General features: G+C 39.6%; 1 protein-coding gene across 3 annotated transcripts; it reads left to right on the plus strand.

Moving 5' to 3' along the window:
* Window positions 1–1797: 1797 nt before the first annotated feature.
* LOC147422898 (uncharacterized) lies at window positions 1798–21777 on the plus strand. 3 transcript variants are annotated; one of them, XM_086502240.1, is made up of 2 exons: window positions 1798–2100; window positions 21660–21777. In XM_086502240.1, exons 1-2 carry the CDS (start codon window positions 1909–1911, stop codon window positions 21723–21725), a joined length of 258 nt encoding a protein of 85 aa, XP_086358366.1. In that variant the 5' UTR covers window positions 1798–1908; the 3' UTR covers window positions 21726–21777. The 3 variants fall into 3 exon arrangements, 2 of the variants coding, with proteins under 2 accessions (XP_086358366.1, XP_086358367.1); XM_086502241.1 differs by lacking the exon at window positions 21660–21777 and adding an exon at window positions 5695–6036; XR_015186687.1 differs by lacking the exon at window positions 21660–21777 and adding an exon at window positions 5695–6050 and having other exon boundaries at window positions 1959–2165.
* The last annotated feature ends 2779 nt before the right edge of the window (window positions 21778–24556 follow it).

Here is a 24556-nt window from a genome sequence, read left to right on the forward strand (position 1 = left end):
CGCGCGCGCGCATAGTTCACACACACACAACAATGAGATTATATTTTTCCACTCTCTCAATTTCAAGCCTAGACCTTCCACCATTTGATACCAAAAGAGGTACTTCAAAGATGAAGCTTGAGGTTTCATGTGTATGTGCATGTGCGCCTGCGTGTGTGTGTGTGTGTGTGTGTGTGTGTGTGTGTGTGTGTGTGTGTGTGTGTGAGAGAGAGAGAGAGAGAGAGAGAGAGAGAGAGAGAGAGAGAGAGAGAAGGGGAAGCACAGATAGAGAAAAAGAGAGGGAGAGAATTGGGGCTTCATTTGCAATTGATGAAAATGTGTTCTTTTAACTGAATTGCATGTGTGTGTGTCACCCCATCCATGTAGCCAATATTTACGCAAGGCCATGAGAGGTGGGTGGGTGTGTGATTGTGTTGAGGGGGGGAGTCTTTCTAGAGCAAGCAACATGAGATTTGTGTGTGTGTGTGTGTGTGCGCGCGTGTGAGAGAGAGAGAGAGAGAGAGAGAGAGAGAGAAAACAGATGCGCTTCCATGTGAGCATTAATTTCTCTTTCCAATTTGAGGTAGTTGCAAACGTTAAGGGGTCCTTATTTAATTCTGTTTTCATCTATAAAGTCCATGACGGGTACAGAAATCAAACAAACAAATGATGGGTTGTTTTACGGCGGATCCGCACGCAGCATAGGGCGGGGGTTAATTATACGTCAGCAGTTTTGTCGCTATTCTTCCAACGCTACCTTTGCTAATCCAACTCTGCCAAAATCAGCAGAATTAGCCATTGCAAGCTTCCTTTTGCAATTACACGACATAGGCGCAAGTGCAGCAGGCTTTTTCGCTGGCAAAAGCATCCAAAAAGAGTGACGGCATCTTACCCCCTCCAACCCTACGTGCAAATGCGCCTTTATGAATTCTCAAAACAAACAAATGGTTGTTCAATTGGCCATATGTCAAGTTTGTTCTTATGTAAAATAATATCACATAGATATGTGTGTAAAAACTAAAATTTGTCCAGCATGTTTTGTTATGACCTTCTATTAAAGGTTACCTTACCTCACAAACAACTCGTATGATGTGCTCTATTTGTCCAGCACGTTTTGTTATGACCTTCTATTGACGGTTACCTTACCTCCCAAACAACTCATATGACGTTTTTAACCCAAGTATGCATACTTGCCTTTGTTCTCAAAGAAAATTTTCTAAGAATACAAGAAAGGAAATAATGTAATTGGAATGTAGAAATGGATAACAAATAAAGTGATGTTCTCAAAAAGGAATTGTATCATAAAGGCCACGGTATTTCCCACAAAGGACTCCCATTGTTTTTGGGTCATGAACCCAAGACTTAATGAGAGAGAGAGAGAGAGAGAGAGAGAGAGAGAGAGAGAGAGTTCACATGAGTCCACATGTGAACTGTGTGTGAGGGGAGGCAAGTAAACCCTCAATTCCTCAAGGGCTTGGTAAAAATTCACTTGAGAGGTCCCAAGGGAGGTTACAAGAGAATAAAGGGACATGTGTAATTCCATCCAAAGTATAGAAAGGTAGGGGGTAAAGGTGTTTGTGCATGCCCAAAATTTCCTCATAAATTCTCATGAGAAAAATGAGTGTGTGTGTGTGTGTGTGTGTGTGGCCCTTTATCGACATAGGTGTGAGCTACTCGCAACAGCAAGAATGAGAATGGAGAGAAGATTGTGCTCATACAATTTTGATGTCCCCATTCACGACGATAAAGTAGGGCTATCAAAGGTCTAACCACCATGATTATTGTGTGTGTGTGTGTGTACACATATGTTTTGGATTCTTAAGAGCGACTGCCCTTAACATAAATCATTAAAAATGATGAATAGGACACTATGCTTTCTATGAGTGTAATCAATGACTATTTGTAGTAGTTGAACTTCCAAGAAGAGAGATGGAGTGCAAATCCATAGTCAAAGAGGAGGGCAAGTCTGAGCTCACATCGTTTGCAAAGATCGTCCAAGAACATCTTTCAACCATGGAGCCCAATGATCCTAGGACAATGAAGTCACAAGAGGAGCTTGCAAAGTTGGATGTTGGAGGATTTGGCATTGCCACACTAAGAAGCTCTCTAGATCAAGCCAATGTAAGACAATCTACTTCTGGTGACACATGACCACTCAGTGCTATGTGGAAAAGTATAGTAATATGGTAATCTATATACCTACATGACTATCTAATTTTATGTGCACATATATTTATGATGTCTAGAGTTGTATCTCACCTCTAATGATGTAGTGGCTATTGTGTTGTGCATCAAAACATAGTACATGCATGTGTGCTTATGTATGTAGTAAAGTGTGTACCTATAATGCACATTACATAGCTATATATTAAGTATGCATATCTATTGAGGCAGTCCGAGGCAGGCATTAGGAGAGGCAACCTCTAAACACCTATCAAAGCTCATGTGCTGCTCAATTGGGGTTGAGGCAGTCCGAGGCAGGCATTAGGAGAGGCAACCTCTAAACACCTATCAAAGCTCATGTGCTGCTCAATTGGGGTTGAGGCAACCATAAGCAATAAAAACAACAACAAACCCACAGGCAAACAAGTGAAGGGATGCCACCTAGTTAAGGGATGCAAACTACGATGCAAGCGAGATTTTTTCATAAACAAGAAGAAACACAACAAAACACACACAACAATCTCACACCAAGAAACACATCAAATGCAACATAGAGAGCTAGAGCAAAGGGAAGAGAGAGAGGAATGGAACTTGCATTATACCTTGTTTGTGACTTGAAAATGGAGATGGTTTGTTATGATGCTATCGTAGAGCTTGTACAAAATTAACCCAATGCTTAGTGAATGCTAAACATTGCCAACACACACACACACACACACTCTTAGGGTGTGGGAGACCTCTCATCACAATACCCTCTTACAATGGACACAAAATTGGCAATGAAAACACACTAAACACTTTTTCAAACAAGCTCAAATGATAGAAACTTAAAAGACACAAGTCACCTTGAATTCACCAAACCGCATTGCACAAATGGAAGGACAAAGATTTAACAGCAAATCATGCCTTTGAAGCACCACACCTCAATTTTATTGATGATGGATGAACATATACAATAGTTGTTTTGAGATTTTGAACTCACGCTCTCTCACTTGCAATGTGTAACTTGAAAGCTTCTATCACACCAAGTGTGAAACTCACAAAGTGATTGCTACGCCTAAGTCTCTCCTTATACATAGAGTGTTGGGGTGCTATGTGAGATGTTGGATATGGTTTATAAAAAGGAGAGGAGTCTATTTATAGGTTGGAGACCCTCATTAAGATTAATGAAAATCCTCATTAAGACTATGAGAGAGGGAGAGTTTTTACTATGTACATGTCTTGAGGTGAAGTGCCTTTTAAGATTAGGTCAATAGATATTTTGTGTTAGTAAGGTAGTGATTAGTGTTTGTAATCACTAAAAAATTAATGATACCTTTAGAATGGGTAGAATGAGTTGAATGGTTGAAGGAAAATGGGTGAATGAAGTGAAGGAATCTTTGTGATCGTGAAGCTTTGAAGAAGTTGGACTCACCTTTGTGTAGATCCTTAGAAATGATTTTCGATCCTCTTATTTTTCTCTTCTTTACTCCACCGCCATAGTTGAACACCACAAAGATAATGAGGGTTTTTGTTGATAACCCCCCTCCCCCATTTTCTAGAGGTTAAGCATGGTTAGGTTTTTGAAATTTTATGCAATTGTGAAAAGATGAAATAAAATTATAATATGGGAGTAATAGAGAGAGGTATGGAAATGGTGTATGTACGTAGAGCTTCAAAAGAGAGCTATGGGTGTGAGAGTGGAGGGTATTGGTGAAGAGGGTGAGAGAAACCATGGAAGGTGCAGGTTTGAGGGAGGGATTGTGTGTGTGTGTGTGTGTGTGTGTGCACGCGCGTGTGTGGAAGTGTGAAGGAAGGTGAAAGAAAACTAGGGTGACTTGTGAGAAAAAGTGGGAAGAATAGGGTCCACCAAAAAATTATATCTCACCGGTGGTAGCTCCAAAAATTATGAAAAATTTTGGAGAGATTATTCAGCTTGTGAAATACATTTTGTCTTTAAATCACTTCTTTAAATTTGGGGTGGAGGTGGACACCAAAAATTACATCAAATATTTGCTTTTTGTCCTTGCAAAAGTCTTTCAACAGCCCCCCTTTTGTTGAATTTTCATAAGGCTCCAAGGGTGAGCCCCTCCTTGTATGAAAGTATGACATAATAGATTCTTGAAGACAATAGCCAAAAATTGGCTATCACTATCTAGTAAATTCTAGCTATAATGCACAATATATAGCTATATACATAGGTGCACATATCTATGAATTAAAAGGTGGAGCTATAATACACAATATGTAGTTATGTACATGTATGCATACCTATGTAGTGCTTAATAGTTTTATGATAATATTAAACTAAATAATTCTACATAGACATAGTTATATAGTACTACATGGAAATACATAACTATTGTTGTGTGCTTATATAAACTTTACAAATTCATGCCACTAAGTATAATTATATAGTGCTATTTATACTAGTCATGTAGTGCTAAGTTTCTCTATAAAGTATTTAGGAAAATAGCTTTTTAAAACATAAACTCAAGAAGTGCAAAAGCTTCAAAGGAACTTAAGGAAGAGTGAGTGGGGAGGAAAAATGATATGGAAAAGAGTAGATTGTATTAGGCTAAGTGCCAACGTGTAGAGATATATGGGTGGTTTGGAGTGAAGTAGGGCTAGGTAGAGTTCAAACATCTATGGAAGGAGTAAAAGGTATTGAGGGTTGCTTTCAAGGGGTAGGTAGAGTTTGAACATCTATGTAAGGAGGCTAAGATTTGAGGGTTTCTTTCATTGGTTTATGATGAAGAACCTTTGGAATCACCTTTCAAAATTCAATGCTTGAACATTAAATCTTGAAATGAGATTTTCAAGGCTAGATGTGACCACTACCCACTTATAGTGGCCATTACGTATGTTTCCATGCTTTTGTAAAGGGAGGAAAGGGTCAGAAATCAAAAGGGTTTGCAAGAGGCTATTTTTTATAGGGTGGTCAGAGGTTGGTTTTAGTTGCAGCAAAGAATGAGGGCCAAGTATGAAGTTGAAATATAAGAATGGAGTGTAAGTAAGCATGTATATGTAGGCAATAGTTTGTATAAGAAGGTTAAGGTTAGAGCTTGAAAGACTAGAAAAGACTTTAAGGAAGGTAGTTATGTGCCATTATATAGCACTCTACAATCTTATATAGTAGTTTTTTAACCCATATATAGATAGAGTGTTCTATATAGTGCTACTATATTTCCATGTGCTTATATTTTCTCTATAAATACATAGTGGTAATGTGATGGTGTAATTTTAGAGTGATATTTATAGTTATTAAGTAGTGCTAGATTGCTCTATAAACTATATAGAGATATAGTCTTATATAGCTAGATAATACTATTTAGCCTAAATACCTCTCTGCACTTGTATTTAGTGCTGAGCACACTCATATAGTTTATAGACCGTGCTATAAAGCTACACAATATATTGCACTCATTTTGATGCTATATACTTGAACAAAATGGAAATAGCTACTTGAATTTGGGTGAGTAGTACATTATAGGACGATAAAGATTGCTAAATAGCCATATAAAAATCAAATACTAATGGATTGAAACCTATGTTTGTTGCTTGTGTGTGCAGGTTGAACTAAGTTTTGGCAGAGGCTAAGCACAACTCTGCTATTCATAAATGTGATTTTGTAACTCACTGGAAACAATGCTATGAGCAAGCTTATTAAGTCTTTCAAACTGGAATACTCTGACAATAGGGGAGATGAGGATATTTTGTGCAAGCTTGATAAAATCAAGCAAGAAAATCTCTCTGTCAGAAGCTACGTCAAAAAAATCAAAGAAATAACCAGACAGTTACAGGAATCTCCTTCTGAGAAAAGAATGAGAGCCTGGTTCTTGAACGGCTTCACAATTTGAGAGAGAAAGAAGTACCAGCACCAACAAAGAATCTCAATGATCTGGTGCAAAGAGCTTTGAAACTGGAACAGCAAGCAAAGAAACAAAGGGGGCATAAGAAAAGGTAGCCTAGTGAGAGTGAGTCTTTCACTGAAGAGGATTCCGATTCAAGCTCCAAGTCAACCTCATTTGAAAGTGAATCAGACAATAAGGGGAAGGGAAAGAAGAAGGGTTCATGGACCGTTAGACGAGAGGAAATGTCCAAGCAAATTGCTGAATTGCAAAGACAAGACCTTTAGTCAAGAAGATAGAAATTTGGTGCTCAAAGTGCATATCCAAGGATCATAAGACCGATGAATGTTCCCAATGGACTTACTGCAAATCCTATGGTCATGTATGGAATAAATGCAGAATAAGAATTCATCACTTCAATAAAGTTAAGGACTTATCAATGATCACACTCACCAACCTTGAAGCACCCAAGGCAGATGGGACCAATGGATCCAGGGATAATGAAACTAGTACAAGTACTGGTACTTGCAGAGGAAGATATTGGGGAGGCATTGGTAGGGGCAGAGGATGAGGCAATTATGAAAAAAAAAAACTAAATTGTTATGATTGTGGCAAGTATTTCCACTTAGCTGGCCAATGCCCAGAAGGTTCAAAGCCATAAACTATTGACCAGAAGGTGCTAAAACTAGTGCCAATCAGGGTGGTAACCAAAAGTAAAGGGGTAGTCATTGAAGAAATCCCATAAGAGAAGGAGGACAAACAGACTATTGAGACTAAGAAGTGGAAGCAGCAGAGATCAATCCAAAAGGCTAAGGGCAAGGGAAAGGTAGTGGATGAATGGCATGAGCAAAGGGATCTTGCAGCAAAAATCATTGAAAACTTAGCTAAGAAGTTGTTAGAACAGCCAGAGTGTTCTGAAGCCCAAAGGATTCAAAAACTACCATCCCAATCTTTAGGTCCAAAAGGAGAAGGCAGAATATGGACTAGACGAGTCCATGATAGTTGTAGTGCAAAGCCAAGCCAATGAATCACAATAAGTCATGGTAGAATTGACTAAAACTAGGTCAACTAAACTGAAGGAGGGTCAATCTGAGGGTTCATCTCAAGTTCAACCAGTGGCTAGCCAAGAAGCACAATGGAGAGGTGAAGGTTTTGAGGACAGATCTTCCAGTTCAAACAACAATTCTAGTGATGAGCAAGATGAGATTTACATAAAAGTCTCTAAAAGGATACAAAAGTTGACATCCTAACTGGGATATAATTTTCTATGTACATGTATATGCTTCTGGCATGGCTATGGGAGCCATACTGGCCAAGCCTGATGGAAAGATGGACTACCTGGTCTACTTTGCTAGTCGTACTTTCAGTACAGCTAAACAAGGGTACTCAACTACTGAAAGAGAAGCACTAGGGATGGTATTCACCGCTACCAAATTCTGGCATTATCTATTGGGCAAGCTATTTCACTTCTATGTAGATCATCAAGCTCTATTGTTTTTTATCAACAAGGTTACTATACAAGCCTAAGGCTAATCAGGTGGATTATGGTTTTTAATCCAATTTAAATTCAAGATTTTCCATGAGCTAGGAAAAACACATTGTGGAGCAGAATTCCTTTCCGAAAGCGCAGAGGGTGTTCAGAAACTTCATTAAGTGATGAGCCATAGATGCTGAATTGTTCCAGGCTACACCTGAAGAAGAGCCAGACCTAGAATGGCAGAACGTTTATGATTTTCCTTAGCTGGGGAAGTTTCCAGATGATTGGTCCCAGAACAAGAGGAAAGAACTGATCATAAAGTCTAAAATTTACTATCATTGTTGGAGCACTTTACAGACTAGACATTGATAGTGTGTTTCGCACATGTGTGTCAATGAGAGGACTAATGCACGTTATCATTGAAGCTCATAATGGAGATCTTGGAGGACACTTTTCAATTGATATCACATATAAGAAGATTATGCAAGAAAGATTATGGTGGCAGACTATGATGGCTAATGTCAAAGCCTTCTGCAAAATGTGTGACATTTGCCAGAGAATGGGAAGGCCAACGGTAGCGGATATGACACCACTAACTCCAGTGTATCCACTAGGAATTTTCATGAAATGGGGTCTAGATTTTATTGGGCCATTCAAGAAAATAACTCCAAGAAAGAATAAGTATATTGTTATGGCCACCTATTATGTCAGCAAGTGGGTTGAAGCTGTTACCATATACATGTAGTAGTGATGTGTGTGAACACACTAGGACCGTCGCGGCATTTTTTCCCTCTTTAGGAGGTTTTTCCCCCATGTGCATTGTATATACGCCCATCACCCTAGGGCTATCTATCTTTCCATTGCACACTAAGTAATACATGCTCATTTTGTGTGCCTTGAGCTTCCTTCGTCTTCTCCAAGCTGTGTGATTTTCTCTGCAACCCTAATTCCAACAATTGGTATCAAAGCAGGTTGCATCCTCCTGAGCTTAGTCGCCAACAGCTCCACCACACGCCTGCTCACCTACATAGAGACATTGCTATGTAAGTTTGGACTTGAGGATTGAAAAGCTATTGCCAGTCCCATGGAAACAGGTTTGAAATTGAGTCTTCATGACGTTGGTGATCCTGCTGATGTCACTCTTTACTAAAACTGCTATTGAATGCCTCATTTATGTATGCAACGCAAGGCCAGATATTCAGTTTGTAGTCTCACAAGTCAGCAGATTTATGCATAGCCCAGGGTCTAAGCATTGGCAGGCTATCAAGAGGATTTTCCACTACCTTAGTGGCACTTTACATCTTGGCTTGTTTTATCCCAAGGGGGGACCATTGCCGCCATACTTACATGCCTTTTTGGACTCAGATTGGGCTGGTTGTTTTGACATGAGAGTGTCCACAAGTGGTATTTGTTTCATGCTTGGTAGTTCATGTATAGCATGGTTGAGCAAGAAGAAACCTACCGTGGACACTTCAAGTTGTGAGGCTGAGTACAGGGCAATCTTCACAGCTACAATTGACTGTGTATGGCTCAGACGCCTTATGGCTGATTTGGGTGTTGGACAGGACACTGCCAACACTATCTACACTGACAGTTAGAGCGCATTGGCAGTTGCGAGGAACCTAGTTTTTCATGCTCACACAAAGCACATTGAGGTGCATTACCACTGTCAGGGAGAGGCTCTCAGCAGGAGAGGTCAGCTTGGTTTATGTGCCAACACAGGACAACCTTGCAGATCTTTTCACAAAGACATTGTCTTGTGAGAATCTTGAAGCTTTCCGCAAAGCTTTGGGCTTACTCCCCTTTGTTGATTGATCATGTCCTCAGGGCATGGCACTTCCGTTTACTCATGTGCTATCTCTCATTCATCGGATCACTCCAGCGGGGATTTGTTACCATATACATATGTAGTGATGTGTGTGAACACACTAGGACCGTCAGGGCAATTTTCCCTTCTTTAGGAGGTTTTTTCCCCCGTGCATTGTATATACGCCCATCACCCTAGGGCTATCAATCTTACCATTGCACACTAAGTAACACACTCTAAGTTGTGTGCCTTGAGCTTCCTTCGTCTTCTCCAAGCTGTGTGCGTTTCTTTGCAACCCTAATTCCAACAGAAGCAAAGGCCTTTCCGAACAACACTAAATCAAAAGCTACACTTTTGTATGAAACCATCATATACAAATATGAATGTCCATTAGAAATAGTTTCATATCAAGAACTGCACTTTATGAATGAAACTATTCAGATGTTTTCAGTAAAGCACCGAAAATCCACACCGTATTACCCTAATGCAATGGTCAAGCATAGAACAACAATAAAACCATCAAGACTAGCCTCACCAAGATTGAGTAAGGCACTAAGCTTCAGTCAACATTATGGGCTTATAGGTCTACCTACAAGGTCACTACTGGTATGACACCTTTTAGAATGGTGTATAGCACAGAGGCAATAGTACCAATGGAATTTGCTATTCCCAGTCTGAGAATGGCAGTTGACTATAGGATGGATTTTGATCAAAATCCGAAGCAGAGACTAGACGAGCTTTTATGACTAAATGAATCAGACAGAGGGCCATGCTAGAACAAGAAGTAGTCTAGCAGAGGAGGAAGCACTCGCATGACAATAAAATTAAGGTCAGAGAATTCAAGAAAGATTGTTTGGTATTTCTTTATCAATCCAAGTTGGGACCAAGAAACCAAATTTGAAAATAGCTTGGCCAGGAGCATATGAGGTATATTGGGTGTTCTCCAATGGTACGATAAGACTCAGAGATTAATCAAGATTTTTGTTTCTATGCGTATACAATGGGACCAAGGTTAAGCTATACTATGCCAGAACAGAGAAAATCCCAGTAGAGCCGGTACGACATGTACCACTTGAATCCGATAAAGAACCCTTGAATTTATTTCATATCAAGCCAGTAGTGTCAGTTTCAGAACCAGTGCATATTCAACAATTAGGCCGTATTCTTAGGAGTTCCAAACCCAATGATCCAGTTCAGAACCAGTGGGACATTTTCACATCACCTAACGGTCACCAATAGATAATAAATACCACAGTCATCAAAAGGATTATGTCAATGATAATTATTATAATGAACCATTGCATGAGTGACACGTCACAAACGGTGCGCATAATTTGAGACAGCCAAGGAGCGGTGCATTCATGGTGCATATACTTATAAAACTATGTGAAGGGTTCACCCATCTTCACTTTACTCACATCCTCTTGTGCTGCTGGCATCGCAATCTGCAAAATTTCTTTGAGCTTGCAGCAAAGAGCTTCTTTGCTATAGACCAATCCCTCAACAATTGTAGCAACACTATCCAAATCCCTTGGGTGCTCTCTATATGACTCTTTTACCACTACAAGTAAGTCTTCTTCTACACAAACCTGCTTGTATGAGTGTATGGGCAGTCAGAAAACCTCAGAGAAAATGCAAGTAACATTATACACTATGTTTGCCGAAGCTAATAGTTTGAAAGCATGTGTCGCATAATTAATCGATGTAGTAGCACACAGTAAAATAGCAAAGTATGTCTTTCAATAAAAAGAGCAAGCTCTGTTACAATTATGCTAGAAGTAGTGGTGGAATCCGTGGCACTACCCTTTGATGTTGGAATCACTCAGCAGGTGTTAGATACATATCAAGCTGACAAGGGCAGAACAATTGTGAATGGTAGAACACTGGAGCTGACAGCAGGTGATTTGGCCCAGGTGTTCAAAATCCCATATGTACCAAAATCCACACCGACCACAGCTGATGAAATCAACAAAATCCACACCGACCACATGCCAAGAAGAAGTGCAAGGATGGTACATAGGGCATTGTAGTGGCCGAACTGGAATGCACCTTAGTATATAGATTCATTGCGGAAACCATCCGCCTAAAAAATAACCCTCTAAGAAACTATTTGCCATGCTTCTAGCCAAGATCCACAACCCAGAGGTCAGTATCAATATCAGTCAATTCTTGCGTGCCAACGTTGTCCAACAGATGGCTAAATCCAAATCCAAGAATTTGTTTAAAGCCTGGTATGTTTGGCTATTCCTCTATTGGGAAGACCTAGCTCCGGTACATGTCAATGTTCAAAAAAAATTGGATAAGGTGACTAAGGAGAGGATGCCAACGACCACAGTAATATCCTTTGAAGAAACTGAAACTAGAGAAACCGCCAAGACTAGAGCTAAGCAGACAAAGGACACTGCAACAAAGAAATCTGAAGGCAAAGGAAAAGAGACAATGCAAAGTGGGGCAAAGCGACCATCAACCCACACAGCGACTAGATCATCTAGCAAAAAGCAAAAAACAATGGATCTACTGAAAGGATTTAAGGCTAGAACACAAAATCCAGTAAGCATTGAGACACCTCTAGTATACACAATGCAAGGACAAGCAGGTGAGAAGCAAGAAACCTAGAACATTAATAAAGATACCAATACTGAACAAGCTCAGACCAGTGTCACGTCTGGAGGAGAGGCACAAGGAATCGGGCAGTGGCTTAGAGCCTATCCAAACCCATATTTTTATTATAAAATTGGACAGGTTGCAACGTCTGCAAAAGCAACTTCTCAAAGGGAGACTATTGATGAAAAGGCCAGATCAAGTAGCATTTCCCTATGCATTCCTGATGATGGTGTATGAAACAGACCATACTGATCTAGATGTCAATACACAGGGATGTGTTGTGGTGATCCAATCTAGCTCCAATACCATCGTCAACTCCATAGGCCAAATGATGGAAGTTTAGGCATCCATTTCTAGCTCAGAGGTCGACAAGTTGAAAGAAGTGTCTCAAGCAGCTAGCTAAAGCTGATTTGGAAAAGATAAAAAAGGACAAAGCTTGGTGGACACAATAGATTTTATAATTACAGTTTTAGCAACAACAACACAACAGAGAAGTGCAAGGTCTCCAAAAAAGATAGATAAACTGACCGACGCAAATAGGGTGCTGGAGGAGGAGAAAGAAATTGCTCAGCAAGACATTGACCGATTCCAAACACAGTTGGAAACAAAACAAGCAGACTATAAGAAGTTGTACCACAAGTTAAGGATGGGCATATTGATGATCAACCACCACCTGTTGATGATGCTCAACACTAAAACCCATGTGGCCAACAACAAGCTCGACAATAGGTAGTTCATAGTTAGTGCAAGGTTAATAAGGGAATGGTATAAGGAAGCTACTACAGAGTGGTTGGCTTGGAATAAGGTTCTACATGATGCACTAAATAAGACTCAAGTCAACGAGCTGATTGTAGATCTTCAAACTTTTTAGCTAAAGATGAGCCAGTGGAAGGTGCAGCTCAAGCACCTCATCAAAATTACAAACCAACTTCTCCAGCTGGCAGTGGAACCTTCAAAAATCCCTAAGAAAGACCTAGCCAACAAAGCAGTCATTGAGCCCAAGTTAAGAGAGCTTTCTAAAATCCTGTTTGAACCCTTCATCGAGTTCAATCATCCATTACCTCAAGGATGGATGCATATTTCATTAAATTGTCATAGGTTGGCTAGAGCCAGGATTACTAGGGGTAAACACACTTTATATGAACTCGATACCAAGACTTGGAATCCGCTGATGCCTGACAAAGTAGAACTGAAGACAAGCCAAAAAGATTGCTAGAGCAAGAAGCTCTATTCAAACTAATTCAGAAGGACAACATTGCTCCAACTTTTCAAGAACCTTTCAAAGTATTGCATAAACCTCCTAAAAAGAGGGCGCCTAATAAGAACAAAGTCAGATGAATAGATACTGGCTGAAACCACAGGGCTGCTGAAAATTTTGGTACATGCCAAAATTCAAGAAAGGACATGAGAAATGTAGAAGGCGGCCGGCAGATGGCGGATGGCACGACTGAAGGCTTCTAAAAGTGGTAATCCAAAGACAGTTACCATGATAACTGACACGATACACAATCAGTCAAACACCAGTCCAAGGACTATAAATAGGACCCACTACTTCATTTTGGGTACTTGATAACACGTTACCTTATATCCAAGAGCCTAGAGTTTAGATCCAATTCTTGAGTTCCTAACCCCAAGTCTCATATTTGTATCTTGAGCCATTGCCCGATGTATGCTGTACTTTCATTAATTTGGAATCGCATTCAGTGTACTGACTCCAATTGTACACTTTTCTAATATGAATAATACAATTCTAGTTCCAGTTGTTGTTTCTAGTGTCTTTCATATTTCTAGTTCCAATTTCTTCTTTCAACATACCGAACTTTGATATGAGATCTTAGTGTAAATTGAACTAACTCTAATTGCCAACCTAGAATAGCTCTCTAAACACATTCAGCTCATTCTACATGTGCAACCAAGTAAGCATGTATTTTCTCATACCAAGCAGGAGGAGCTTTCTATGTGCCCTATAAAGCCTTCTTCAATCTGCACACCTTGTTTTCTTGCTTCTTATGAACAAACCGCAAGGATGTGTTTTATAGATCCTCATAAAAATCACCATCCAAAATGTATTCTTTGATGTCCACCTAATGTGTATTCCATGTGCTTCCAATGCACAAATTTTATCAATGGTATTCATACACGAGTGGAAGCAAGAGTCTCATCAAATTCTATGCCTTTCTCCTAAGCTTAGCCTTTTGCTAGTAGTCTAACCTTAAAGAGATCAATGCTACCAACTTGTAAACCCACTTAGTGCCAATGGTGTGTTTTCCAATAGAAAAAATGCATAAAGACCAATTACAATTCTTCACAATGGCAATATACTTAGTTTTTGTAGCATTCACCCAATTCAATACCTCTTCAATTGAAACATGTTCCTCCTCAGCACATATAACTCAAGCAGCAAAATCCAAGCAATTTGATGCATAAGAGGCATGTATAGAACTCAAAAAGGTATGGCTAGAAATATGTGGATCCAATTTATAATCACACAAATTTTGTACTAGCATGTGTCTAGCCTCCTTATTTTCAGTCATTTCCTTATCAACTATAAAATACATTTTTTTGAGTTATACATTGATTTGTGACCTTCTTTGAAACTTGAATAAGCTAATTTCCTACCTTAAAATGCTCAATATGCGATAGAACACCACCTTAAGAAAGAGGCAACATCGTATCATACATATATTGTGAGCAAAAATTTGTCTCTTTGGTACATGACAACAATGGTTATAGAGAGTCCTCCCCACAACAAAAGAACTCTCAAATAATCAAGATAGATTGTGGATTAGACAACTTGTAGCCCTTGGCCCTCTAAACTATAACCAGCACAAATACATTTCACAACCTTACCATCCATTTTTTTGTGTTGTTGATTAAGCACTAAAGCAATTCAAACAACAACAAAAGGATTTTTCTATGCTAAGCTTCATACAAATGATAGACTATAAAGATTTTCCAGGTCACTTACTAAGTATAGGTGCAGCACAAGACAACCTATAGCCAAAAAGCATCTGGAAAAGCTTTGCTTTGACCATACGTCTTTCCATCACCATAAGTGACTATTTTGCCTCTTATTACCACCATTTTCATGAAGAATTTATGGAAATATACACAATCATCATATCAGAACCTATTCAAAAAGTTGTAGAATTCTTCAGACATATACTCCTCCCCCCTTCCCTCTTAGCTTTCAGTTGTCCTTCTTTCTTGTAATAATAGCGTTTTAGGCACAATCTAGATTGTATGTACATTTTTAGAGCGCCCATCAACACTAGCATTTTTTACCTTTTTTTTGTAACCAAAGGGATAGGCACTATAGTACCTTTGAGCCTCAAGTTAAAAACCTCATTCACAAAAGCACTTAAGAACCTAAGTTACTTGAATTATATTTGTAGTTTTCTATAGGAGTTAAATTTGCCAAATGTTTCCTCAGAGTATAGAACTAAGTAAACTTGTTTCCATGCTTCAAGGGTTTTAATTTTAGAACATCAAACCCCATACTCATCAAATCATTGATTAGCCAGTAGAGGACTGTTGGCTAATCAACTCTAGCACAAGAATATCTAAGCATCACCTTTGAGTGGAATGATATAACAAGGGGACATTGAATAACACAACATGGTAGGAAAAGACTTTCTACTCCCCTTGATGGGGAAACTTGCTTCTTGTCCTTGTCCCAGTAGTTGGAGGCTCTCTTCTTCTTGCGAGCTTGTTGGCTCTAGCCTAAAAATAAAGTAATTAATCGAAAGAGTCTTTATAGCCTAGCACAAGAGCAAAAGAGCTAGACTTTGATATGAATACAAGGTGCCACAATACATTCATGTATATTTGCAACCATAGGCAAAAGAAATTTAAAACACATAAACACTTTGGACTTTCCCTTAAGCAAAGCATATATACCCATGTATGCCTCCATGAATAATCAATGAAAGTCTCAAAGTATAAATGGCTGCTAAAAAGTGGAGTATGCATGGGAGCACAAATGTCACAATGGACAAGCTGCAATTAAAAGTAGCCCACAAAAAACCATCCTATGGAAACTTAGAACACTACAGTATAGCCTTCATAGACATGTCTATGTGGTGCCTCGAGAGCGGGCAACGAGCAAACAAATAAAGCATCTTAGATTTTTGAAAACATACAAACAACTAAATAACTCCGATGAACAAACCTTGCATGCCACAATTTTGTGTCCTTGATGGGCTTGAATTAGACACTAAGCATGTTGAATCTTCCATAGACATAGATTATACATTGTGCTAGATGCCTCAATCATTTCACTTGAATTCATATTATGATCAATATATTTGACATCCACTACAAGGCCATCTTGTAAATGCAAAGACAAGAAAAACGTCATTCTTGGTACCTATACTTGAATTAAGGTCATGATCCATGGATTTTAATACAAGACTATCTTGTAAATGCAAAGACAAGAAAAATGTTATTCTTGGTACCTATACTTGAATTAAGGTCATGATTAATATCCATGGATTTTAATATCACACCGAGTCTCGTAAATGCAGAGACCAAAAAAAATTTATTCTTGGTTTTAGGTACATACAATGCATCGTATTGCTAACTAGATATGAGGCATTGTTTGCATACATGACAATGTTCTTGTTTTGGATAGTTTCAAGAGGAGTGAGTATCACAATGAGACATAAGTTGCTTTGTATCACTAGTGTCAAACTATCGTACATATAAATCCAAAGTCACTGTTATACGTGCATCATGAGCAGTAGAAGCAACCCAAAGTTATTAAGGAAGAGGCAAATACGACCTTTGCAGATTTTCTTATAATGTAGAGTATACCAAGTGTAGGATACAAAACGAACATTTAATGGAGATGGCTAGTATGAATAACTTGTCATTTGTCATACAAGAATGACATTGTAGCTTCTCTTGCCTTCACCACTAGACTTCCAAACTTATTGTTATTTGAAGAAGTAGCTATGGACTTGTTACTCAAAGAAAGAGCATTTGAGATAGAAACACTAGTATTCTGTTGAAAAGCCACGGATGCTTGTCCAACGTGCTATTGATCCTTCTTTTTTCTAGACTAGGCCTCTTGTAGTGATATAGAGACAAGACCATCAAACATTGCAATGAGGGCTGTCCTATATCAAAAGTCTCCAATTGGAGGCAAATGTTACCATACACATGTGATAGTGATGTAGAGACAAGACCATCAAACATTGCAATGAGGGCTGTCCTATATCAAAAGTATCCAATTGGAGGCAAATGTTACCATACACATGTGATAGTGATGTGCGTGAACACACTAGGACCGCCGGGGCATTTTTTCCCTCTTTAGGAGGTTTTTTCCCCCGAGCATTGTATATGCGCCCATCACTCTAGGGCTATCTATCTTTCCATTGCATACTAAGTAACACACTCTCTATTGTGTGCCTTAAGCTTCCTTTGTCTTCTCCAAGCTGTGTGTGTTTCTCTGCAACCTTGCTGTCATGTACTAGAGACAATAATGTAAGCTCACAAGACATTTACGACACTTTGTTGCCTTTTTTTAGTGGTGGAAATACGAATGTAATTTCCGATGAGGCAAATGTACAGTCTATAGGGGTTTCTGAAAATGTTACAGATCAGCCTATTACTAATGCAGATGTACATGATGTACTTGATGAGGAAAGGGCTGAAAATGAGTAGGCTATAGGTATTTCAAAATGGCTCGTGTACACTTTGCATGACAGTAAATTGGATGCACCTTTGTCTAGTCATACTCGTTCCGGATCTCGCTATGCATCTTATGCATCAGATTGTTATGCGTTGGCTGTGTCTAGCTCACATGATGTTGAGGAGCCTCTGTCTTTTGATGAAGCGCATAATTCAAAAAATTGGATGGCTGCCATGCAATCAGAATATGGTGCACTTATAGAAAATGACACATGGAATTTATATAATTTGCCTCCTGGCAAAAAGGCCATTCCTACGAAGTGGGTTTACAAGTTGAAATGCAAGCCGGATGGTGAGATCGATCGCCATAAGGCTCGACTTGCTGCAAAGGGTTATGCATAGCAAAAAGGCATCGATTATGAAGAGACTTTTGCTCCCACTTGTCGTATGACTACTGTGCGTTTTCTATGTGCATTGGCAGCTCATTTTGGTTGGGATGTACATAAATCAGACATTGTTAATGCTTTCTTGAATGGTGACATATTTGAGGAAGTTTATGTAAGGCAGCCTTGCGGTTTTGTCATAAAAGGACAAGAGGACAAAGTGTTCAAATGTAAAAAGGCTTTGTATGGATTGAAGCAATCTCCTCGTGCTTGGTATGAGAAAGCTGACACTCATTTGGTTAAACGAGGCTTTCGTAACAACCAACAGAAAGCACATTGTATGTAAAGCGTGAGGGTGATGTACTTCTCATTGTGGTTCTTTATGTCGATGATTTGCTGATCACTAGACCAAATGAGAGACATTTGCTGAATTTAAGGCTGATTTGAATTCTACTTTCAAGATGAAAGATTTGGGGCTAGTGAATCATTACTTGGGTATACAGTTTAAGTAGTGTGATGGTGGTATTGCCTCGTGTCAGAAAAGTTACATAGAGACATTGCTATGTAAGTTTGGACTTGAGGATTGCAAACCTGTTGCCACTCCCATGGAAACAGGTTTGCGGTTGAGTCTACATGATACTGGCGATCCTGCTGATGTCACTCTTTACCAAACTACTGTTGGTTGCCTCATTTATGTATGCAACAAGAGCCCAGATATTCAGTTTGCAGCCTCACAGATCAGCAGATTTATGCATAGCCCAGGGTCTAAGCATTGGCACGCTGTCAAGAGGATTTTTCGCTACCTTAGTGGCACTTTACATCTTGTCTTGTTTTATCCCAAGGGGGGATCATTGCCGCCAGACTTACATGCTTTTTCGGGCTCAGATTGGGCTGGTTGTTTTGACACACGAGTGTCCACAAGTGGTTTTTGTTTCATGGTTTGCAGTTCATGTATATCATGGTTGAGCAAGAAGCAACCTACTGTGGCCACTTCGAGTTGTGAGGCTGAGTACAGGGCAGTCTTTACAGCTACGGTTGAGTGTGTATGGCTCAGACACCTTATGGCTGATTTGGGTGTTGGACAGGACACTGCCAACACTATCTACACTGACAGTCAGAGCGCATTGGCAGTTGCAAGGAACGCAATTTTTCATGCTCGCACAAAGTACATTGAGGTGCATTACCACTATGTTGGGGAGAGGCTCTCAGCAGCAGAGATCAGCTTGGCTTATGTGCCAACATAGGACAACCTTGTAGATCTTTTCACAAAGGCGTTGTCTCGTGAGAAGTGAGAAGCCTTCCGCAAAGCTTTGGGCTTACTCCCTTTTGTTGACTGATCATGTCCTCAGGGCATGGCACTTCACTTTACTCATGTGCCATCTCTCGTTCACCGCATCACTCCAGGGGGGATTTGTTACCATATACATGTGGTAGTGATGTGTGTGAACACACTAGGACCGTCGGGGCATTTTTTCCCTCTTTAGGAGGTTTTTTCCCCCAAGCATTGTATATGCACCCATCACTCTAGGGCTATCTATCTTTCCATTGCATACTAAGTAACACACTCTCTATTGTGTGCCTTGAGCTTCCTTTGTCTTCTCCAAGCTGTGTGCCTTTCTCTGCAACCCTGATTCCAATAGCAATGTTTCATAAAGCATTCGGCAATGCATCAAGAACATTTTACACAACAAAAGTTGTCAAGAATGGCGTCTCCAATAGTAGTTAATCTCTCCTTGAGATCTTATAACTCCAAAAAATACATCTAGATCATCTTGCTCCTACATAGTCTTTGATTTTAACTCCTTACGCAAGTAAGCAATGTTTGTCTCAATGTCCCCATTTGTGTTTTGAAAGCAGTTTCATAGACATCTTGATCAAACATTTTGACTTGGTGATACCTCGATTTGAGATCAATTTTGCTAAAGATGTTTGCCCCTTTTAGTTTGTCTAATAGATCATCCACTCTAGGAATAGGGAACCTATTCTTGATGGTGATCTTGTTTAAAGCCATGTAGTCAATACACATATGAAAAGTTTCATTTTTCTTCTTAACAAGAAGTAATGGAGCTTCGTAGGGTAAACTACTAGGTTTGATAAGTCCTTGATCAAGCAAGTCAATGATTTAAGTTTGTATCTCCCTGTGTGCAGTTGGATTTACATGATAGGGTGCTCTACAAAAAGGTTCACTACCCAGTATACTATCTATTTTGTGGTCTTCTGGGCGTGAAGGTGGTATTCCAGGTGGTAGATCATGCATAAAATAATTTTGAAATTGTGAGAGAAAATCATCATGTGAAGAGTTATGTGGGGCTTTGATTTCAATGAAAATTTGATTTACCAACACTAGATATGTTTTCCCTTGTTTTCAAATGGCTCTTTTGGCTTGACTGTGAGAGAGAAGTGGAAATTTTTTATGTGCTAGTGTTTCTTGGATAGGGAAATTTTTATTATTATGAGTGAGAGACATGGTACGTGTTTTATAATTAATCAACGGATCGATTTCATGATGAAATAGCATTCCCAAGATCATATCAAGACCATGCAATGGTGCTACCAAAAATGTACGTGCTTGTGTAAATTCACCAATGCAAACTCCAATAGTGACTTGGGTTTTACAATTAAAATGTTGATTAATAAAAATAGTTTTGACTTTGTGAGGTGAAGAAATTTTAGAGAGAGAGAGTTGGTGTCAATCGTGTAGAAATAAAATCATGGCTACTGGTATTGTCTAAAAGAATGGTGACAATTTCACCCTTCACTATGCCTTACACTTTAAAAAAAGTGTGAGGAGATATAGGAGTATATGAAGATGGGTTGTCATTGTCGTGATCATACTTAGGATCATATTCCTCACTGTAATTAGCTTCCACTTCATTGTTGTCGAGATTAGCATCTTTGATGAGGCTAATAGTAGCACCATTGGGGTGGTTGTTGTTGAAGGGTTTTTGGCTTGGATTTAGGGTGACTCCATTGGATTGGCCATTGCTCTTAGTAAGACTTTTTGGGTACTTATCTGCATAGTGACCATATTGAAAACATTTGAAACACTTCACCTTTTTATTACCATTAGAGTTTTGAGCAGGACGTTGGTTGAAAGAATTTTGGTTTCCTTGTTGTTTCATGTTGTTGTTGTTGTTGCTATAAGGTTGAGAAGTTGTAGCAGAGTTGTCAAATCTTTGTCTCTTGAAAAAAATAAGGCTTTGATGTTTGTTCTTGTCAAAGTTAGGAGAGAAAGAAGATCTCTTGTTACGGTTAGTGTTAGAAGTTTGTTCGGTGTAAGAGGGTTGTCCACCTTTCTTATTCTCCGCATTAAGGGCCAAATTAATAGCCTTTAACAGTGAATCCGGTTCAAACATATCGACCTCGGCACCAATTTGTAGTGCTAAGCCAGATATATATTTATGCTTTATTTTCGTGCGACTGACATGTTCAATAGCTTGCAATTGAATCAAATAGTTCCAAAAACAATCGGTATAGCCTTGGACATCTTCATTTCGACCCTGTCGAATTATATCCCATTGGCGTCGTGCTTTATCTTTATATTGTGTGGGCAAAAATTGAGGTACAAACAGCTTCTTGAATGCATGCTAGGTACGTGGTCTTTTTCCGTGTTGTTTGGTGGTGTTCCACCACAATGCAACGCTATTGGTGAGATGAGGGAAAGTCTTCATCATGAAAATAGTCATCTAATTGACTAACCGTGCTAGCATCTTTAATGCCATCAAAATCCTTGAAAGTGAAGGATTTTTTGCTAATTTTGTTTTGCTTGGGTGCCAGTGCAGATTCTATGCATGCAGAATGCAATAATTTATCTTCAAGCTCTTGCCTTCGCATGCCTTCATACGTGAGAGATTGTTGCAGATTGGCAAGCTGCTCAGCAATTGTGGGTGCTTGTCGAAGGTGTGAGATGATTACTTTCTTTTCTTCTTTTTCTTCTTTTTTTTCTCTTTTTTCAATGTGTTTTAAAATTTTAAATGGTTATGTCGAGATATTTATAGATGCAGTATGCAAAATAAGTGAGAGAAAGTAAACAAAATAGCAAAAAATAAAATGTAGTTAGCTTAAGATTGCATTGGCGTCTAGTCCAAAATAGCAATGTGCAACAAAATTGCCGAAAAGGTGAGCCGCCAGATGATTGGTCTATGAGTCGATCGAGTTCGCGGCGTCCAATCTCCTGTATCCCAAAAATAATGGCAATACAATCAGCAATTTATGTTATTATTCACCATAAAATTGAGTTAGCGCAGGAATGGCCGTAGTTGCAAACAGTGTCGCTTGAGCAAGCTTGGACAGACGAGGTTATAAGAGCTCCAAATGAGAATGATATATATATATTTTTTTTATTTTTTTTTATTAGTGGTTTCGTGGTGTAGTGGTTAGCACTTTGGACTTTCAATCCAACAACCTAGGTTCAAATTTCGATGAGACCTTCCTGCTCGAGTGGTTAAAGGAGCTGTCCCAAGATTGATCTTGCCAAGGTGAGGGTTCGAACCCTTATCCTTCTTTGAAAGGTTGCCGAATCCTTCAAAAGACAGCACGCAAGGGAGAGAAGAGACAGGGTAGCCTCTGCAGGGATTTTCAGGCTTTGAGACAGGAGGGGAAAGTGGTACCACACCCGAGGCGCTCCCTTTGAGGCCGGTTACATGTAGTTTGGATGTGGTCGAATTTCTACTGCAAAGGTCGCTCCCACTGTGGTTTTCGTCGTCAAACCTTTTATATGCAAATTGTAGCCTCGTGTCTAGATGTCATGCCTCCTTTGAAGTAGGGCTCCCCGGTTCATGCTCTCCCTTGAATCCTTGATCTCATGAAGGTTGACGATGATCCATGTTCTCCTTCTTTTCCTTAAAAATGTCGAGGGATCGTCCTCCTAAAAATCTTTCAAGCACTCCGATACCGAGTTTCTTAGTCAAGGCTTCCTTCCAAACTCCTTTTAAGCCTTTCCAATGTCGAGCTTGAATCACCGACTTAATACAAGTTCTTCAAAATCTTCAATTTCCTCTGCTTTCTTCGACTCTTGCTCTCTCTCGCGGTCACAATCGACAGGAATTAGCCATCAATTAAAATTTAAATTGAGCATACAGAATCTCGATATCGATAATCAAATTAATTTGTCGAGTCGTCGATTGTTCATCAATTAGCTTCAATTTGCAGATTTGATATTGCCAATTGGAAAATTCCTCTTTGAAATGTGATTGCCGATTTCCTCGAACCTGAGGCTCTGATACCACTGTTGGGAGGAAGGGGGGAGACCGGTTGCTTAAAACAATTCAACACTTGCTCACAAACATCACTATCAACCTGTCAACATCTTTCCCCAATTTCCAAGCGCACACACACCTAGACTATCACACACACACACACACACACACACACACACACACACACACACACACGCACACACACACACACACACACACACACACACACACACACAGCATAGAATTGACAGAGAGAAGTTGTAAGAGGGTTTAAGAACATGGAAGAGAAGATGTAGAATTAATTAAGGAGTACACAGTAAACACAGAATAGGTTAAAGAGAGAGGAGATAGAAAATTAAGAGCATCTACACAAGAAAGGCCTAAAATCATAGCCCCAAACTCCACGGCACCTCTTGTGGAGTTGGTATTTGATATTTTGATTCATTATTGGTGCCAAAATTGGAAGCCCCTCTTTTACACTTTAGTTTCACTTTAGTTATGAGTGGTACACACTACTTATTGCATGACCCTCTTAGGGTGGGTTATTACTGTCCTATTTACAAAGGAGCCATAGTGGCTTATTTCTAAAATATTGTGCTAGGATAAAATGACTGAGAGAATTATTATTTGCCGATGCCTCCTCGTCAACTCCCAAAGTTCCAATCTACCAACCATCATGCACTCACTGTTAGTAAAATTCAAATAGACAGCACATAATTAACCATTAAGCCAGCTATCCCAATTGCAATTAACCACATGCAACAAGAGGGTGCCCAGTCTCGTAACACTTGCAACTCCGTGAAGCAGATTTAATGATTGGAGTCGACAACTAAAAAGACAACCAGAAAAGCTGCTGTAAATTGTGAGAAGTCATATCTACAACGCAATCGACCAGCATGCATGCAAACATGGAGGCACATTGAGAGCTCCAATCTCCTATGCTCACTGTGTCTGTCTTGGCCAACATGGCACACCTCCACCTACCGGTCCACAGCCGAGAAATCTACTTCATGTGACCATCCATATAGCACGATTGTTGTTAGTTACCCATTACTAAGGCTACCATGCTCTTAGGAAACTTTTGGTTCCCATATGCTAAGATCTTGCAGTTTGCATAAATCTTAATCCTTGTGCATTCCTTCCGCCACGCATGTCCTCTGCGTTAACTCGCCACCCATCTTCTCTACGTTGGGATGCAAATTGACACTGGCAGTGGGGCGAGGAAGAGAAGAAGACTGCCCTATTAAGCTATTTTAAACCTGCTACTCTTCTATTTCTGGATGCAGAGCAGTGTGCAGAGCATAACAAAACCTTAATCCAGCTCGCTTAATGAACGATTTTTTAAAATTTGGGAAGTCCTACGCTCCTCCACATTCAATTCAACACCTTGTCCATAGAAAGAATTCAATGGGATTACTCTTGTCCATAGAAACACCTTTCGGTAGCTCCATTTTGGAGAAGGCTTCTCAACAACCTCTTCT

The sequence above is a fragment of the Adiantum capillus-veneris genome, chromosome 26 (genome assembly GCF_014529385.1).
Source record: "Adiantum capillus-veneris isolate H3 chromosome 26, ASM1452938v2, whole genome shotgun sequence".
Classification (NCBI taxonomy): Eukaryota; Viridiplantae; Streptophyta; class Polypodiopsida; order Polypodiales; family Pteridaceae; genus Adiantum; species Adiantum capillus-veneris.